General features: G+C 48.5%; 1 protein-coding gene across 1 annotated transcript; it reads left to right on the forward strand.

Moving 5' to 3' along the window:
- The first annotated feature begins 1,017 nt into the window (after nucleotides 1–1,017).
- On the forward strand, nucleotides 1,018–18,776 carry NAGLU (N-acetyl-alpha-glucosaminidase). Its single transcript, XM_084804705.1, has 6 exons — nucleotides 1,018–1,484; nucleotides 5,993–6,140; nucleotides 6,262–6,408; nucleotides 8,754–8,839; nucleotides 10,966–11,222; nucleotides 15,850–18,776. Exons 1-6 carry the CDS (start codon nucleotides 1,066–1,068, stop codon nucleotides 17,064–17,066), a joined length of 2,274 nt encoding a protein of 757 aa, XP_084660831.1. The 5' UTR covers nucleotides 1,018–1,065; the 3' UTR covers nucleotides 17,067–18,776.
- Nucleotides 18,777–19,546: the final 770 nt, after the last annotated feature.

Raw genomic sequence — 19,546 nt, forward strand, 5'->3', positions numbered from 1 at the left:
ATTTTCAAAATTTTGTCACTGGAGATTGAACACAGGGGTCACATGGCATCAAATGGGCTCAAGTGACAGAGGGTAGATTTTGGCTGAATGTTTGTTAAAGGTAAGAGCAGTTTGGGATAGCAGTCAGGGTGGATAGTAGGGTGGGCTTTCCTTTGCTGGAGGTGTCCAAACAAAGGCTGGGCAACCCCCCCCCCCCTTGTCTCTGTTTGAGCCTTGAGAACTGCACCAGCATGAGAGAGTGGAGGAGGGTGAGTTCTCTCTTGGGGAAACTGAAAACACTGGGTTTCCAGAGCGGCTGGGTATATATCTGCAGCCATCACAGGCCTCCAGAAGCAGCAGAAACATCCAGACTACAGGGGAAAAGACTAAACATGCCACCCTTGTCTCTGCTGGTACTTTGAGAACTGCATCACCAGCACGAGAGAGATCGTCTGCTGCAGGCTGTAAGAACTCTGGCTGCTATGTCTGCACTTTGCATTCCTGGGGTAGCTGTTCGCAGTTGGTAGTGTCTATTAAAGCCTCAATGCATAGGAAAGGTTTAGCGTAGTTGGCTCTGATTTACACATTACTGGTCAATAAGAATTGATCATGTGTTGCAATGGTTGATTTCGCCTCTTTTGTAATTACTTTGAAATGTTAGTATCAGTGAAATGAATTGTTTGGGTTGTTTATTAGGATGTATTGGTGTGCTTTCTTGTTCTTGTACTCCTGCTGTGTTGTTAGCCGCTTTGGGCGCTTGTTGTGGAAAAGCGGCATATAAATTTGAGGAGGAGGAGGAGGGTGCCCGTGCTCAGAGGACCGAGCGCCTCCTCCTCCTCCCCAGCTTCCGAACAATGCTCACTTGAAATACGCCTGAACTGAAGAACTCTGTGTAGTTCAAAGGCCGACACCTCCGCTCGCAGAGGGCCGTCCCCGGCAGCATGCCTAAGGGGCGCGGCCCGGGGCCCGATTGGCTCGAAAGGCAGACGCGTAGCCGCTGCTCGGCCGGCGATTGGCTAAGGCGCGCGGGAGAGCGCCGCCCCTTGGAATGTCGGCTTCGCTGTGGGCGCCCAGCGGGGCCTTGCCATGGCGCGACTGCGGGTCTTGCTTGTCTGGGCGACGGTGGCGGCCGCCGCCGCCGCCTTTCCCCGGCCTGCGTGGGAGCCGCTCGCCCGTCTGCAACCGGAGGCGGCGGGCGCGCGGCAGGCGGCGGCGGCGCGGGAGCTGCTGCAGCGGCTGCTGGGCCCCCGGGCTGCCTCCGCCTTCTCGGTGTCGGTCAACCGGTCCTTGGCCGGGCCCGGCGGGCTCGACACGTACCGGCTGCGCTCGGGGGCGCCGGGGGTCGTGGACGTGGCTGGCTCCAGCGGGGTGGCCGCCGCCTCGGGCGCCTACCGCTACCTGAAAGACTTCTGCGGCTGCCACGTCTCCTGGTCCGGGGCGCAGCTCCGACTGCCGGATCGCCTGCCGCCTGTGCCCACCGAGATCCTCGTCACCAGCCCCAACAGGTGATTCCACGTCGGGGGAGAGCGAAGGATTTCCTTTCCTGCCTTTGCTGCTAAACAGGGGCGCGTCCGGCTTCCACCCTGACACGTGGAAGTAAATAATAATAATAATAATAATAATTCATAATGACCTGTGAGCATGTCCAGAAAGCAAAGCTCGTCTCCAAGGGGGTTTGCCGCGTTGTTAATAAACTTTAAGCGCTTCAGTGTTGAAAGGAAATCCAGCAGGTGCAGCTTTTCTTGGCGTGGCGATGTGAGTAGCTGGGAAAGGAGTACTTGTCAAATTTCTGACTGCCTTGTAGTTGTTTAAGGCGGCGAGTCTCTGTGCAGAAACAACCTGGCAAGCTTAATTCCAAGTCTCAACCCTATAGTGTGACAGGGCTTAGCCCTGGGGCGCATGAATAGTAATAACAACAAGAACAACAACATTGTTATAAATTGAAGCACCTCTGAACATGTGCAAAGTGATTTCTCCTCCACTTGTAAATAAATTTCTACTTCTTGTTGTTGTTGTTCAGTCGTTCAGTCGTGTCCGACTCTTCGTAACCCCATGGACCATAGCACGCCAGGCCTTCGTGTCCTGCGCACTCTCCCGGAGCAAATCAAGTGTGGCTGTACAGGGCTTTCAGGTACAAAGGCATGACTTCTAAGTGGTCTGGAGCACAGGCATCTTTTATTTTAGAACAAAAGTGCATTTCCTTCCAGAATGGGGAGGGATGATTGATTTCAGTTTTAGAGGTCTACTTCACAGGGGTCATTTGGCTCCAGATGGTGCTATATGGAACAAGCTGTGTGTGTGTGTGCGTGTGTGTGTGTGAATTTAACTCTGCATATCTTGCCCCATCTACAAAACCTCAGGTTAGGTGACAAAGTTTACAAATATTGTGATATAAAAATAAATGTGATCTATTAGAAACCCCATATTTTAAGAAAGCCTCGCCCCACACCCGGCGACTAAATGTAAAAGAAAATCTCACGTGGCCTGCAGAAAATACTTGGAGCTGATTATTATAGTTAGGAAAAAAACATGCATAGCCCAATCCTCCCGCCACCATATCGATTCAGGATGTTGCTGGGGACTGTATGTTTGAATACTGCCTTGACATCAAAAACTTCCTCACCCAAGAGAAGCATTCTCTTCCTTCAAACTCCAGCTCCTTCTTCTCCCCTGTTTTCTCTCCCATCACCTGCCCTGGTCTAGTTTTTTAATAATAATGGTTAGCCCTTATATGGCACTTCGGAGTGTTCAAAGTCTTTCACATATGTTTTCAGTAATCCTTACAACAACCCTGTAAGGTAGGTCAGGGCTATCTTGATATTGTAAATAATAGGCTGATGCTGTGAAAGAGTGGCTTAAGTGAAATTTAACTGGTGACATCCTGGTTTAGAGCTTTTAGCTGCCCCTACTAGCTCTCAAGGGGGGGGGGGGGGTTAACACAAAGCCCGTCCCTTGTTGAAAGCATGTGTGAAGGGACCATATTGTCAGTGTGGGGTGAGGCTTAGTCCGTGCAATGCACGGCCTTTCCAGACATGTGCTTTCAAGACTTGAGGGTGGAGAGGCAGTTGTGTGAAGTCATATCATCTTACATTTAGATTGTAAGCTCCTTGAGGCAGGGACCCACCCTTTGGTTATGTTGTTCTGTAAAGTGTTGTGCACACTGGTGCTTATAAACAGCTAAAATCTCCCTATGGCATTAATTTACAGGAAAGTCTTGCAAAAGTCCGCTTTTGTTCATCCTTGATTCCCGTATCTAGAAAGCAGGGACAGTCATAAGTGACGTGCAAATCATGTGTGCTTTTTAATGTTAGTTGTCTGGCCTGGGATGGGGAACCTGTAGCCCTCTAGCGGTTGGACTGCAGTTCCCATAATCCCTGATCGTTGGCCACACTGCCTGGAGCTGATGGGAGTTGGGAGTCCAGCAACATCTGAAGGCCCGCAGCATCCCCAACCCCTTTTCTAGCCAAGTGGAAAGATCTTTGCAATTTCTAATGGAGTGATTAAATGGTGCTGCATGGTATTCACATTCTCAGAAGTGCCCAGAAAACTTTCGAGGCCTTGGCCAAAGCTAATTCAGAGGCAGCCTTGGTGTGCATACACACACACACACACACAGAGTCTGAAATGTAGTGTAAAGCACAGATGCTAAGCAGGGGCAGCATCAGTTTTGTGTACAGCATGTAGGTTACTCTTAGCAGGGGATTATTACTTAGCTGGGGATTATTATTTCAAGATTAATTTAACCTAAAATGGAGTGCGGGGAAATACCGATTCCCTTTTCCCATTCTTAGGACATTCTGTACGGTATATACTACTTTTTAAAAAATCGTAGTAGTAAATCAATTTCAATCACAAATGATTTGCTGGGGGTTGGGGAAAATCAAGCACTCCACAGAGGGCTGCCAAACAGATTTGGGAAGGAGAGTGTGTGTGTGTGTGTGTGTGTGTGTGTGTGTGTCCCTGGTTTTTTCCCTTCCTTTCTATGCCACTCGAATGGGTCTAGCAGTCACCGTGATGATCCATCTGCATGTTGGATGTCACGTCAGTCTCGCCCTTTCAGAGATCAACTCAATTAGCCCAGACGTTTTGGGGTGGGGGGATGGGACCCAGGGCCTCGTTAGAGAAGCTGTCCCTTGATTTGTAGGCGGACAAAAGTCCCGGTGAAAATACAGGGGTTGGCCGGGTGAAAGAGAGTCTTGTGTGACTTGACTGTGCCACATTGTAAGGAAGAGGTTGGTGGTGTGTCAGGGGCCCTGCGGAAAGCAGCTGTCTCACAAAGGAGTTCTAGGATCGCTTCAACCCCAAGGCAAGGCCGTGGCCCGGCAGCTAATCTGAAGTTCTTGTGATGATCGTAGCAATGTTGCTTTCTTAAGCATGCTTGCACCGTTTACCGCTTCTGCACGTTTATCATCACTCAAGCACTTCTACCACCCTGTTCTACGGCCTGCTGGACAAAGCAAAAGCGATGTGGATCGTTTATTTTATTTAAGCTGCTTCTGTACTGCTTGACATCGCAGGATTTCCAAGCAGCTTACATAAAAACACATACAGTACAATACAAAAACCAAAATAAAAGCAGTATAAAGCAATCAATACTTTTAAAAGATTACAGCAAAATCAGTAAAGTGGAGCTGTGTCGTGATCAGTTACGCTGCAGGGAAAGCCCGAGTGAAGAAATGTGTTTTCAGGAGTCATTTAAAGCTTGCCGCAGTTTTGCCTCTCGATCTGCAGTGGGAGAGTGTTCCAGAGGGAGGGTGCCACCACCGAGAAGGCCCGCTTACGTGCTGTTACCTGATGACACGCTATTGCTCGTGGAATGACCAATAAGGCTTCCTCAGAAGATCTCAGGTGTCAAGTTGGTGTGTTTAGGAGAAGCAGTCATCTAGGTATCCTGGCGCCGAGTTATTTAGAGCTTTGAATGTCAACCACAAAACTTTGAACATGGCCCGGTAGCTAATAGGCAGCCTTGTGAGTTATGGGTGTTGTGTGGATGCAGCAATTTGGCGTGACTGGAAGCACAGCTCCTCCATGCAAGGCTCTGTGAATGTCAGGTGTGGATCGAAGAGTGCAATAACACTAAATATGACCCTATCCTCATCAGCAGTATCAAGACCTTCCTGCCCCACCCTACCTACCTGGCCCTGGACTAGCGCAACTACTAAAATGGCTATCTGGGAAACAAAAGGATTGGCATGGGGTGGGCAGACTTTAGGCTTCCTTGATCTACAGTATTTTTTGCTGAAACCCCTGAGGTCCACCAACCCCAGAATGAGGTGCAAAAAATAGCCGTTCAAGAAGGTGGACATAAGATTGCAGAACAAGGTGCCTCTGAGCACATGCTCAGCCCAGGAGTTTGTTTTCAGTACTAGAACTGGACTCGTACACAAATTCTTTCACACTCCAATCTAGTCCTGTTCTCCCGCCGCAAAAAAGCTTTTTTGATTTCAGCACCCTAATTTTGGGGGGCGGGGGGGGGAGATGTCATAACGTAGGAAGCAAGCTTTCAGTTTCATCAGAACTCTTCTTCAGGATGTTAAGCAAAAGACCAAAAACCAACAAAAATGAAAAGGGAGGTGAAGAGAGAAGATATTGCTATGGATGATGAAGAAGCCCCAGGTTGCAGTTCGTAAGCTTGTTAACATGGAGTGGAAGAATTAGGTTAGACTGTATTAGGAGCAGAAAAGATATCAGTTGCATCCATGGCTACTGGGCCTTACAAAAACGACAGTTCCTTGGGGGAAAGGCAGAGTGCTCTTAAAATGTATCAAAATCTTAATGTTGGAAGTGATGAAAAGGCCATGTAGTTTAGCTCCCTGCTGAGGGGCAGGCTTCCCCATGCACCAACGTAATCCTAGCTGCAGTGTGCCTCAAACAAAGACAGCAGGTGCACTGCAGAAAAGAAATGTGCAAATGGCAAATGGCTCCAGATGTCTCGAGCAAGTGAGCCAAGCTGCATACTGTTGAGGAAGACAACCTGCAAGGACTTCTTGTCTCTGTTAACCTTTCTTCCCAGGTTCCGCTTCTATCAAAATGTCTGCACTCAGAGCTACTCATATGTGTGGTGGAACTGGGACCGCTGGGAACGGGAGATTGATTGGATGGCACTCCATGGTATCAACATGGCACTGGCATTCACTGGGCAGGAAGCCATCTGGCAGCGGGTTGAGTATTTATTTTTTATTTAGCATATTATTACAGCTGCAACCATATGTTGATACAAAAATTGTCTCCCAAACCAGTTTGCAGCAATTCAAGCTCAGCATCCCGCTTCTCTGTTTCCAGGTGTATTTGTCCCTGGGCCTGAACCAGTCGGAAATTGACGAGTATTTCACTGGCCCGGCCTTTCTTGCATGGAACCGAATGGGGAACTTGCACACCTGGGCAGGGCCGCTGCCTCTCTCGTGGCACCTGAAGCAGCTCTATTTGCAGGTACCTGGTGGCGGGCCGGGGCCAGTGGCCTGGCAGTTGGGGTGCTTCTTGTCTTCCTGCTGTGTTTTAGTTCTTGCCTTTGGAACTTGGGTTTTCCTTCCATATGTTAGTCTGTGCAGAAATACACACCACTGTCTCAGGCCACTTGAAGGGGGTGCACCACTCATGCTAGTGAAGGACAAGGTAGACATCAGGGCAGCCATGGTTGCCTGATCACATGTCTGCCCCATTCGCTTATAAAACACAGTCCGGGATGGGGGTGGTGGTGGAGATTCTGTATTCTTTGCTGGTGGGGCTAACAGCTGTTCCAGGAGAGGGACGGGGGCTGAGAGTCACAATGAGGCGATGCGCAGCTCTGGCCTTTTCTTCAGAGCAGGAGCGATGACGTCTCCTGTAATACATTTACCTGGCAAGAGCCTTTCCTGAGTTATTTTAAAAGGAATGAAGGGGTCTGCTCTTTACAGGAAAGATATGTTAGACCAACCCTATGTTAGACCAGCCCCTATTCTTTACAGATATGTAAAGATATGTTAGACCAACCCCTACGATATGTTATATAGATATGACAGATATGTTAGACCAACGCCTACATGAAAGCTATGTTAGACAGAGATGAAAGCTATGTTAGACCAACCCCCTACATGTAGATAACTAACTATATGTTAGATTAACTACAGATATGAAAGATATGTTAGCCCAACTCCTATTCTTTACAGGAAAGATATGCTAGACCAACCCTATGTTAGACCAGCCCCTGTTCTTTACAGATATGTAAAGATATGTTAGACCAACCCCTACGATATGTTACAGTATAAAATAATAATTTAAACACTTAGAACATATTAAACCATTAAACAAGCTCATACCAATTAAACATATAAAACAATAAACCCATTAAAACAGTGTGCTGCTTTAGGGAATGCATTTAGCCCTCAAAGGCTTTGGTAAACAGCCATGTTTTTACTTGGTGCTGAAGTAAAATTGGATGGCCTCTAGATGTGTTGGATGATGACTCCTATTACATGGCTGGCTGGTGGAGACTGGGAGTTGTCATCCAGCACATCTGGAGGGCACCAGGTTGGAGAAGGTTGTGTTAGACTGTAACACAGTTGTCCTATAATCTGTTATGCAAATGGTTCTACATGAGACTCACCAGCATGTGAAAAGGCCAGCTGGGTACTCTGTGGTGCTTTAATGTTATTCATATTTGTGTTCTAATCCTTCCACCGTTGAGCTCAGGGTGGCACGCATGGGTTGTGGGTTTCTCCACTCTATCCTCCTAATAATTCCATAAGGTAAGTGAGGCTCAGATAGTGACCTGCCCACGGTTACCCATTGAACTTCATGGCTGATCAGGTGTCATGCCTTCCTCGGAGTCCCCCAAGGATGAAGGGGAATGGCAGCCTCCAGATCCAGGGGCAGGAACCAGCGCAGAAGGATCCTGAGCCCCCTCACCTCCTGTGGATGTTCCTTGCCTGACTGCAGCCTCCCCAGAGGATGCAGAGGGCGAAATGCCACTGACCCCAGCAGAGTGAAGGTGGCTGCATGTGAAAGAACAACGTGGGCGGGCCTCTGTCCACTTAAGACAGAGAGGCTCTCGGCAGCAAGAGACTGATTACTTGCCGCTGCTTCAGGACATGGCAGTTAAAAGCCGGGAGCAGGCAGGGGCAAGGCTGCTGGAGAACAGCATCATTGTCACGTGCCGGGTCTTGTCAGCCTCGCCTCGACTCCGAACCTTAACCCCCGCCTTGCTCATGTTCCCTCATGTGTTGGACTTTGGACTGGGAAACGGACTTCTCTGTGCCACATCCTGGATTTGAATGAACCGGTAACGCTTCCTGCTTCAGTCTCCTTTTCCTTCGCTCAGCCTTGGAGAGGTTTACGACCCTTTTGTCAGCTAGGGAGGTATCGCCGCCAGTCAACTGGCAAGAACTGACATCAGGGAGGTGAGCCTTTACCAGCTCACTATTCTATCGCTGTTGGCTACTCCTAATAAATTGGGTTTATTAGGAGGGCTATGTACCCCTGCTCTTTCGGTGGGTGGATGGAGGCTATCATGATGAACTCCTGAACCTCCAAATTTGCCACTGGAAATTCCGAACGCTACACAGGGAGAAGGTTTCAGCACCCCCATATAGCCCCCACTGCTGCCCAAGCAGTGACCTCGTTGAAAAAATGTCAGGAGACATGTCTCTCTTGCATCTAGCTTTGGCCTGCACAATGCACAACACCTTCGATAAAATGTGGGCCTCCTCCTGGAGCTAACTGGTGGGGATAGCAGGGCACAAAATGGATGCTTTGTGGGCCTTGTTACACTGCTCCACCCTGCCCTGTTTGCCTTCCAGTACAGGATCCTGGAGAGAATGCGGAGCCTGGGTATGATTACAGTGCTGCCTGCCTTCTCTGGACACGTCCCCCAAGGCATTTTAAGGTAAAGGTTGGCCATGCTTTTTGTTGTTGTTATTAATCTCTTTATTGTGATTTTTAACAGAACAAAACAAAAACAAATCATGCAAAAAAGGGGGGGAGGCAAGAAATTACATGCATAGGAATATCAATATTAAATACAACATTTTGGAAAACAAAACAAGGGATTATGCATAAACTTCAAGAAAAGCAGACGATATATCCATATATTTATCCATTTGTGAGTGGCGCCTATGTACCAGCCATTCAAATGTTGACAGCGCTGTTCGGTCTTCCACCCACTGCATTATAGGAGGTGAACATCTGTGCTTCCAATGTTGTAATATCAGTCTTTTCGCTGTCAAGAGGGCTCAGAACATCCATTTGCACTGGCCATACGTTAACTTCCAAGAAACCAGTCAACAGCTTAGGAGGACATGTGTATCATTCAATATTAAAGAGTGTTCCAGTACAAAATTTATCCGTATTATGGCCTCCTCCCAAAAGGTGGAGACTGTTGGGCACTGCCAAAACATATGAATAAGAGAAGCGTTAGGAGTATTCCATCTCTGACAGTTATGCGAATTAAGGTTGGCCATTCTTTGCAGGAGGGAAAGGAGTGGGGTTGGGCAAGGAACATAAGAACGTGCCTTAGACCATGTCAGACTTATTGGTATGTCTGGCAGTGGCTTTCCAGGGTTGCAGACGAGAGGCTTTGCCAGCTGTATTGGGATAGGCCATGGATTGAACACCAGGATTATTTGCATGCAAAGAGTGTGGTCTGCTGGTTAGCTCTGTCCCTTCCCCATGAGACATGAGAGAGGCTCTGACTCAAGAATGAGGAGCTTCACTACAGCTGGAGCATGTTGAGCATTTGGGAAACCAGTGGGAAGCTGGGCAGGATGTGTGAAAGCAAATCTTGGAACTGGAGAGAACTCCTGGGTAAGAATTCCAGACCAAGTGAAATAACAACATTGAGAAGGGCCCATGCGCCTAAGCAGTTAGTGTTTTCCTCCTTGCTGCTAAGCTCCTCTGGCCAGACCTCCTCCTTCTTGAACCAGAGAGTGGGGCTTCCAGGCAGGAAGGCATAATCCCAATTTTCCATCTTTTTAGAATCTACCTATTGCAAAAGAGAGATGGAGGGCACAATCCTATGGGGATAGTCGGCCGCCTTTGAACTTGGAGGTGACCAACTACCCAGTGTGCAGGGTGGGCGGAGCGTGTATTTTTTAATTTATTACATTTCTTAATTGCCCATCTGGCTGGGTACCCAGCCTCTCTGGGCGATGTACAACAGTAAAAACAGTTTTAAACAGTAAAATTCCACATTAAAACATCATATTTCTAAAACTACCCTAACCACCCCAAATGCCTACCTGAACAACCACGTTTTAATGTGTGGCGGAAGCTCATTAAAGAGGGGGCATGGCGGAGTTCCGTAGGGAGGGAGTTCCACAGAGTGGGGGCCACCACAGAGAAGGCCCTCTCCCTCGTCCTCACCAGCCTAGCTGTCCTGGCTGATGGGACAGAGAGAAGGCCGTTCGAGGCTGATCTTATTGAGCGGAGGCAGTCCTTGAGATAGGCTGGGCCGGAGCCGTATAGGGTTTGAAAGGTCAAAACCAACACCTCAAATCTGGCCCGGAAAACAACTGGTAGCCAGGGCAACTCCTTCAGCACCTGAATGATGTGATCTTCCCCTCCACACTCTGGCTGGCCTGCATTAGCAGCTAGATGGCCAATTTCAGCTGTCTAGCCAGGGCACCTTGGAGCGGGGGGGGGGGGGGAGGCCAGATGGTGCATAGGAAGCGTCGTAATGGCACTTCCGTCAGGGGAAGGGGCGGGAGGCGGTTTTCTGAGAACCGACCTTGGAGTGCTGGCTCCACGTTCAGTTCCCAGAAAATGAAAAACGATTGTGCCCTAAGGGGTGGAATGGTAGAGGGGACGAGCTTGACCACAGGAGTGATTTTGGTGCAGCAGTAAAAGGTGGGGTCCCCCCCTCCTCCCCGTCCTCTGCCTTTGGGGCTTTCTTCTCCTGGTCTTGATCCTAAGCCCTCGTGCAGAGCCTGTACCTTACAGCACTTAGCTCGCTCACAACACATGTGAAGTAGCAGCTTGCACTGCAGTTCCTTTCTGGATTTCTTTTCATGCTAGGGTTTTCCCCCGGGTCAACGCCACGCAGCTGGGGAGCTGGAGTCACTTCGACTGCACCTACTCTTGCGCCTATCTCTTGTCACCTGAAGATCCCATGTTCCAGGTCATTGGGACCCTCTACCTAAAAGAGCTGGTCCAGGAGTTCGGTACAGACCACGTGTACAGCGCGGACACCTTCAACGAGATGCGCCCGCTCTCTTCCGAGCCCGCCTACCTGTCCAAGGTCAGCGCGGCTGTCTTCCACTCCATGACGGGAGGTATGATGCAACGGGTTTTCTTGCTTCTGCTCCCCCTTCTGCTCCAGTCCTCTCCAGCCTCTGGCGCTTTAGCCAGTTTCGGTAGCTGTGTAAATTGGTAGGGTGGTGATAAGCTGGAGGAGTCTCCCCTGTAGAGAATTCCATCTTGTGCGCCAATCCCTAGGAAGGGCTGTGAAAATGCAGGGGCTGTTTTTTAATCCATATTTTGCTCATTTATAAAAACATGTATATGCTGCCTTTTTGACCCCGTAAGGGCCCCCAAGGCAGTTCACCACAATAAAGCCTGATGAAATAAGTTTTATTGATGTATTGATTTGATTTGAACCCCACCTTTCTACCAGGAAAATGGCATTCATAGCAGCGTACAATCGTAGGAACAATAACCCAATTGTAAATAAAAACTTGATTAAAGCAATAATAAAGCAAATACATTAAACACAACAATAACAGAATAGAAACAGCATCCAACCCAGCAGGCCAACTTACACACCAAAGGCCTTTGTTGTTGTTGTTGTTGTTCAGTCGTTCAGTTGTGTCCGACTCTTCGTGACCCCATGGACCATAACACGCCAGGCCTTCCTGTCCTCTGCTCTCTCCCGGAGTGTGCTCAAGTTCATATTCATTGCATCGGTGATGCTATCCAGCCATCTCATCCTCTGCCATCCCCTTCTCAACCAAAGGCCTACTTGAATAAAAATGTCTTTGCCTGCTGATAAAAGGACAGCAGAGAGGGAGCCAAACTATCCACCCTTGGCAGGGAGTTCCACAGCCTGGGAGCAGCCACCGAGAAGGCCTTGTCTTGTGCTCATCGCCACCAAATACGCCTCCTGAAAGAAGGGCCTCTCCCAAAGATCTTGAAACCTGGGAAGGATCGTATGGGAGACTGCAGTCTTTCAGGTAGCCTGGTCCCAAGCCATATAGGGCTTTATAGGTCAAAATACAAAATATAAAAACAAACAAAAGCAGCCATCAGCAAAGTTAACAGACAGTTAAATCCTGTTAAAAGCCTGGCAAAATAAAACCATCTTGTCTGCTTGCCTAAAAACCATCAACAGAGTGATGGTGTACTGGGAAAGAGTTCCGCAGCTGGGGTGCTGCCACTGAGAAGGCCTTGTCTCGTGCTACTGCCAGCTGTGTTTCCCTTGGTGACAGAACACTGAACAGGCGGCCTCCGATAATTACTGTTAATTGTCACACAGGTTCATGCGGGAAGCGGGGAGCCATCAGATACCCTGATGGTTCTGCAGCTGAAATTCCACAACCTGAATAAATTATGCCAATGAAGCAGATTGGCTCCTCCTGGGATCATGGAATGCCCTCCCATCGGAGGTCCGATTGGCGCAGACATTGGTCTCGTTTCGGCGCTAAGTGAAAACATGGCTGTTTACCAAAGCCTTTGAGGGCTAAATGCATTCCCTAGCACATTGTTTTAACTGTTTTATTGTTTTAGATTTTAATAGGGATGTACGAAAGTTCCGCCAAGGATCTCGGGGAGGCCGAATGCCAGCGCATTCGGCCCCCCGAAATCGGTGGCGGAACGGCCCCCTGCCCCCCCCGGGACAGGACTTACCTGGGGCGGATCTTCCTGGTGGCGGCGGCTGCGGCAGTGGTTTGGCGGCGGTGGCGGCCAGTCTTCCGACTAGCTGCCGCTGCCGCCATTTCCAAGTTTAAAAAAAACAACAAAACAACAAAACGTGATAGGCTACGTAAAGATTTACGTAGCCTATCACGGCTAAATTTTAAAAAACACCGTGATAGGCTACGTAAATGTTTACGTAGCCTATCACGGCTGATTAAAAAAAAAATGTGTGTATGCAAATGGCGGCGCCCATGGGCGCCGCCATTTGCGTTCCTTATTTTGGCACATCTTAGTCTACGTAAACATTTACGTAGACTACGGCGAAAATAAGGGGAACGCAAACAGCGTAGCGTCTACGCTATTTGCATTCCCCTTATTTTCACCATAGTCTACGTAAATGTTTACGTAGACTAAGACATGCCAAAATAAGGAACGCAAATGGCGGCGCCCATGGGCGCCGCCATTTGTGTACGCACGTTTTGTTTTTTGTTTTTTTTAATCAGCCGTGATAGGCTACGTAAACATTTACGTAGCCTATCACGGCTGACTGCAGGGGTGCAAACAGCGGCGGCTACGGCCGCTGCCATTTGCATCCCTGCTAGCCAGCAGCCGGATGTCCGGCCGCTGGCAGAGCTGGCCGGCGGCTCCGCAGAATCCCTGCGGAGCGGAGCCGGCCGGCCAGGATTCGGGGGGGAGAGGGACGGAGCGCCTCCCCCCCCCGGCCAGAATTTCGTGGGGAGGGACGGAGCGCCTCCCTCCCAGCATCAGCATAATCCGCGAACAGGTAAGTGACTTTCGTACATCCCTAGATTTTAACTGGTTTTAGCTTGTTTAATAGTTTAATATGTTTTTAGGTGTTTAAATTATTTATTGTTTTATACTGTTTAAACTGATTTTATCTGTATGTCGCCCTGAGATCTTAATGATATAGGCCAGGATACAAATGTTTTAATAAATAAGTAATAATAAAATTGTATCGTTGGGGTTGCTTTGTGGACCGTGATGTTTGGGTTCGTCTAGTCCTCCTCCTCCTTCCCCCATTTTATTTTCTTTGTAAGGGGTCACAATGCAGTGGCAGAGCAGACCCTTTTATTTTTGTATGCAGAAGACACCCCCCCCCCCCATGTCAGTCCCCTGGGGCATCTCTTTTAAAAAAAGAATCTTTGCTAGCAAGACTAGGAGGTTTCTTTATTTAATTTCTGTCCCACCTTTCCACAAAAAATAGTACTCAAGGCAGCTAACAGTAAAATACATAATTATAATTAAACCACACAAACTCATCCGTTAAAACCATCAATTGAAAACCTGTCCATTAAAAACACAACAATTTAAAAACGAGTAAACTGTAACCAGATTAAAACTTAATTCAGATTAAAACCAAAAGCCAGTTGGAATAAATATGTCTTTGCCTCCCAGCAGAAGGACAACAAACAGGAAAGATGCCTTGGAGGGTACCGCTGCCAGTCAAGAGTACAATCCTGGGCTGGATCTACCAGTGATCTGACTCTGAATGAATAATACATACAAGGAAATGGCACACAACAGCTAAACTACAAAGAAAAACACACATAACAAGTTGGGATGTGTAATATTCAAAATCAGAAAACTACAAAGCTTTTACAAATTCATGTAACCCATTTTTTTAACATTTTAAATTAAAAACTAGACTGCCTTTTGGCCCTTTTAAGGCAAATAAATATGATTCCCTTCCTATGAAACAAACACCCACTAATAACACTGGTTAAACTCCATATGTAACAATTGTCCATGAATTTTTAAAAACTTCGTCATTTTCTGATTTTGTGTATTACGCATCCCAACGTGTTATGTGTTTCTTTGCTGATTCTGAATAAGGCAGCTTCATCTGTTCATATGTAGCCCAGATTAGGTTTTATTTCCTTCTGCATAATTTGGGGGGCAGAAACAAAGCAGAGCAATGAAGCCTTATGCACTCTGGCTACTGGACTGGAAGTCATTTTGGATTTGCATCGTTGCAGAACACATTTCCTAAGTGCTGAAAGTGGTTTGCGTATATTATCTCAGTTCTCCAATTCACCTCTCCTCCCATTTTTTGAGACTAAACTGGGTACTCATCACACACCTTAAAGCTTATTTTCTCAGCCATAAGGGCTAGATTTTTTTTTTACTATTAGAAGCTGAGATTCTCAGGATTCTGAATTCTACACCTGGTTTCAAACTCCACATTTGTGCCATGTGACATTCATAGAGTCCTGATCATAACAGATTATCATGGCTACCTTGCCTTCATTTTTGGCAACCTTTGATGTTGAAAGCAAGATGATGGCTACACTTAGGATGTAATTCTATGCATGTTTAGACAGAAAAAAGTCCTACAACTCTCAGTATACCACAGCCAACTATGCTGGCTGGGGCGTGCTGAGAGTAGTAGGATAGTTTTCTGTCTAAACATGCATAGAATTGTCCCCTTAATTATTTTTTTATAATCAGACTTGTATCCCATTCTTCCTCCAAGGAGTGCAGGGCAGGGCAGCATAGATAGCATTATCCTAGTTTATCCCCTGACTTGCCCAAGGCTGCTAATTTCTTGGCTGAGTGGAGATTTGAACCCAGGGTTGTAGGACTTTTTTCTGTCTAAACATGCATAGAATTGCCCCCTTAATTATTTTGTATAATCAGACTTGTATCCCTTCTTCCGCCAAGGAGTTCAGGGCAGAGCAGCTTACATAGCGTTATCCTAGTTTATCCTCTGACTTGCCCAAGACCGCTAATATCTTGGCTGAGTGGATTTGAACCCAGATCTCCTCAGCTGAAGTCCACTGCTGTACCACACTAGCCCCTCAGTTTATGTCTACATGATGGACTTGTCTGGTCATGGGTTTCCATTGTCGGACTACTCCTAGGGAACTGTATTTCTGTGACTACAGATCTATTTATCTCTCCCTGAATGAGAAGAGTACAGGCTCTGCAGTGTGTTACAGGTTTGTCAATCAAAGGAACTGTTTGCACCTCTGCTTCCTGGGACTTTCTGTTCTTTCTTGTAATAATTAGCTGTGCCTCCCCCAACAGTTGACCCCAGTGCTGTGTGGCTGATGCAAGGCTGGCTTTTCCAACACCAGCCTGACTTCTGGCAGCCCGCCCAAGTCCGAGCCCTCCTGCAGGGCGTGCCTCTTGGCAGAATGGTGGTGCTGGACCTCTTTGCTGAATCCAAGCCTGTCTATCCGTGGACGGAGTCCTTTTACGGGCAGCCCTTCATCTGGTGCATGCTTCAGAACTTCGGCGGGAACCACGGCCTCTTCGGCACGGCGGAGAGCATCAACCAGGGCCCTTTCCAGGCCAGAGGCTTCCGCAACTCCACCATGGTGGGCGTCGGCCTGACCCCCGAAGGTATTGAGCAGAACGACGTGATGTATGAGCTCATGACAGACCTGGGCTGGCGCAAGGAGCCGGCGAGTCTTCCGCAGTGGGCGGCCCAGTATGCAGTGCAGCGCTATGGCGCTGTGAACACCCAGGCGGCGCAAGCCTGGCTGCTGCTGCTGCGGAGCGCCTACAATTGCTCGGGGGCTTGCGTCAACCACAACCGCAGCCCGCTCGTTCGCCGCCCGTCTTTGCGGATGAGCACAGAGCTGTGGTATGACGAGGGTGACGTCTACGAAGCCTGGTGGCTGTTGCAGCACGCGGCCAGCGAGCTCGGCTCCAGCACCGCCTTCTGCTACGACCTGGTGGATGTGACGCGCCAGGCTGTGCAGCAGCTGGTCAGTGAGCATTACATGGAGATCGTGCGGGCCTTCCAGAGCCGCAACTTGTCGCTCCTCCTCACAGCTGGTGGCACACTCATCTATGACCTCCTCCCGGACCTGGACAGCCTGCTGTCGAGCGACAGGCGCTTTTTATTGGGGCACTGGCTGGAGGCAGCCCGCACAACGGCCACCAGTGACAGAGAGGTGGAGCAGTACGAGCTCAACGCACGCAACCAGCTGACGCTCTGGGGTCCCAGCGGCAACATCTTGGACTATGCCAACAAGCAGCTCGGAGGGCTGGTGCTGGACTATTATGGGGTGCGCTGGAGCCTCTTTGTTTCCACCTTGGTGGAGTGCCTCAACGCAGGAACACCTTTCCACCAGGACCAGTTCAACCAAGCTGTCTTCCGAGTGGAGCAGGGATTTATCTACAACGGGAAACGGTACCCAGACAGGGCTATCGGCAACACGCTGGAGATCGCCACCAAGATCTTTCTCAAGTATTATCCTTCTGCCGTGAAGCACGGCCGCCGGACGGCTGTGTGATGCAGACTTGCTGTTCTTGGCTTCGCTTTCCGGACCATCACTCCAGCCACTGTATTTGTCTGATACTTTGAACCAAACTGGATTCTCTGACCAGCTTGTCATGGTGACTTCTGAATGCATGTTCCAGACTCTCGGTTGCCCTGGAGCTGGTGGCTTGGGTGGGGTGGGGGGGGGGATGTAAAAGGATGGCAGTGCCCGGTTGTCAGAAAAAAGAGATGCCAGGGTTGAAGCCTGCCTGGAAGTGGTGTCCTTGGACCTGGAAGCCCCGCGCCTAGCTTGATCGATTGGTGATCATTGTGAGAAACTCAGCACGTTCTCTCGGAGGAACTTGCCCTTGTTATTCACGTGTTCCTGAGCTGTTCCCAAATTGAACTCAAAAGCATGCAGGGGGCGCGGGGAGAAACGGACGCTACTGCCTTAGAGTAGGATGGCCCTATAGCTATAGGTCATCCTGTGCCATCAAGAACAGTGTGGTTCCACACCTGAAAAGGTGCTTGCAAAGGAGGTTGCTCCAGAGGGCTTCTACAAGCAAGCCAAGCCACATTTCTAGAACCTGAGAGCCTAGAGGGTCAGTAAGGGGCTTGAAACCAAAAAAGCTAGGCGCAGTTTATCACCCACCCCGTAGGGATATATACTCAAGAGGGAAGAAACCACGCTGATTGCAGTGCTCAATGTGGTTCATTTGCTGGTCTGAGGGATAATCTTGAGGGGGTTGAGCATGAGACGGTGGTCTGGGGCTCCCCTTTCTGCTAGGCTGGCCATTGAAGGGGAGCAAGAAATGCTTGGGGTGGGGAAGGAAGGACTAGAGATCATTCTGGAATCGTGGAACTGCGGGGTTGAAGAGTGGTTGTGGACCTTCCACATAGCACTGGAATATTAACCTTCCTTCTTCCTTAGGAGTGTCAGGGTAGGAAAGACTGCGGGGGAGGCATGAAAGATGAAAACTGGGATCCTCCTACTGGGCTTTGTGGGAGGTTGGGGATGTATGGATTTTGTGAAATCCATTTTGTCTACGTCTCACAGATTGTGTCTTTCGTTCCATCGTCAACTGATTGACAGCATTGGATTTTTTGCGTGAGGATTTTATTCGTTTGCAAGTGTGTGTTTGCACAAGTGTGAATTAGTTAATGCACACTAGCGCTAATGCACATTTGCAAACAAATTTTGTGCAAATCCCCCCCCCAGTTAAAAAACGGTCCGCAAATCCCAGAATCCGTGGGATTCAGAAAAGGCAGTCTGCTGCAGAATCTGAGTTCAAATGAGTTCATAGAAATCTGAACTCATTTGAATCTGCTGTGGGTTTCTCCAACATCTCTATGGGAGGAAGGCCAAAAATAGGCTAGCCAGCAAAAACTGAATCCCCAAACTGCCCACATCCCTTCTTGGTTCTTAGTATAAAAGACTAATGCAGAGAAACTATAATGCCAACAACATTTTTCTTTTTTTGCCATGAAGAGACTTCCTTTACTTTGCCTGTCTTAACTTTTCTCAGTGCCTTAGTGTCCCTGAGTAACAAAGGGGTAAGTTTGCATATACACGTATTATGTTTTGTTCACAAAGATGTCTAATTGCTGTAATTATTTCTAATTTCTAAATGTGCCCTCTTGTGGAAAAAGAGAGCCATAATGTGGGCTCGGTGTACTTTATGCTTTATTAAAAAAGACAACCTAAATTCTGTAACATGTTGAAATTGTGCAGGCTAGCATATTTACATCGAATCTCCTTTTTTTGCGTCTTGTAATGGGGAGGGGCAAAGAGCTCTGCACAGCAAGGAAGCCCCCCCCCCCCCCCCCGTTGACTCAGCACTCTCCTGAGATTCAAATTTTTGAGTTTAACTTAAGCGCTTAAGCACTAGTAATTTGCTTTACAAAGAAAAGGAAAGGCCAGGGTTCTCAAGACATTGAACTCTCAGCCTGACACCAGTTGCCACACTTGTCCAGTGTGAGCACAGAATACGCTCACCTCCGAGACTGTAATTTCAGCATATGGTTTGCCCTCCTTAGGGCCAATACACATGTTACTCAAAAAGCCATCCTACGCAAGATCCCAGTTGCTGCTGAAAAACCCTAGGTGTGCAGGTGATCCACATAGCAGAACAACCCCAGGAAGGGGAAAGGAAGAGTCCATGATGGAGGAACTGACATACTGGGCTCATGCTGACCAGAGCAGAAGATGTGGGTGGAGGCTTTGTATTTTTCTTTCTTTCCTTTTGCTCACCAGTTTGTTTAATTTTCCTTCCCATTGGTTCCAATGGAATTGGGAAAATCTACTGCTGGTACCTATAAGCCCCATAAGCCTGCACCAGTTTTGTCCCCAGGAATTGGAATCTCGGGCTGCCACACTGAAGGTTCTTTTCCTGGTGGACTCCAGCTGGGCTATGGGTCCATGTGGAACCACCAGGAGCATGCCGTCTGATGACCTGTCTGATGACAATGGAACCCATTACCTAGGGAGGTGGTGGGCTCTCCCACACTAGAGGC

The sequence above is a fragment of the Heloderma suspectum genome, chromosome 6 (assembly GCF_057233095.1).
Source record: "Heloderma suspectum isolate Gila_16-S chromosome 6, 16-S_ref, whole genome shotgun sequence".
NCBI classification, from domain to species: Eukaryota; Metazoa; Chordata; class Lepidosauria; order Squamata; family Helodermatidae; genus Heloderma; species Heloderma suspectum.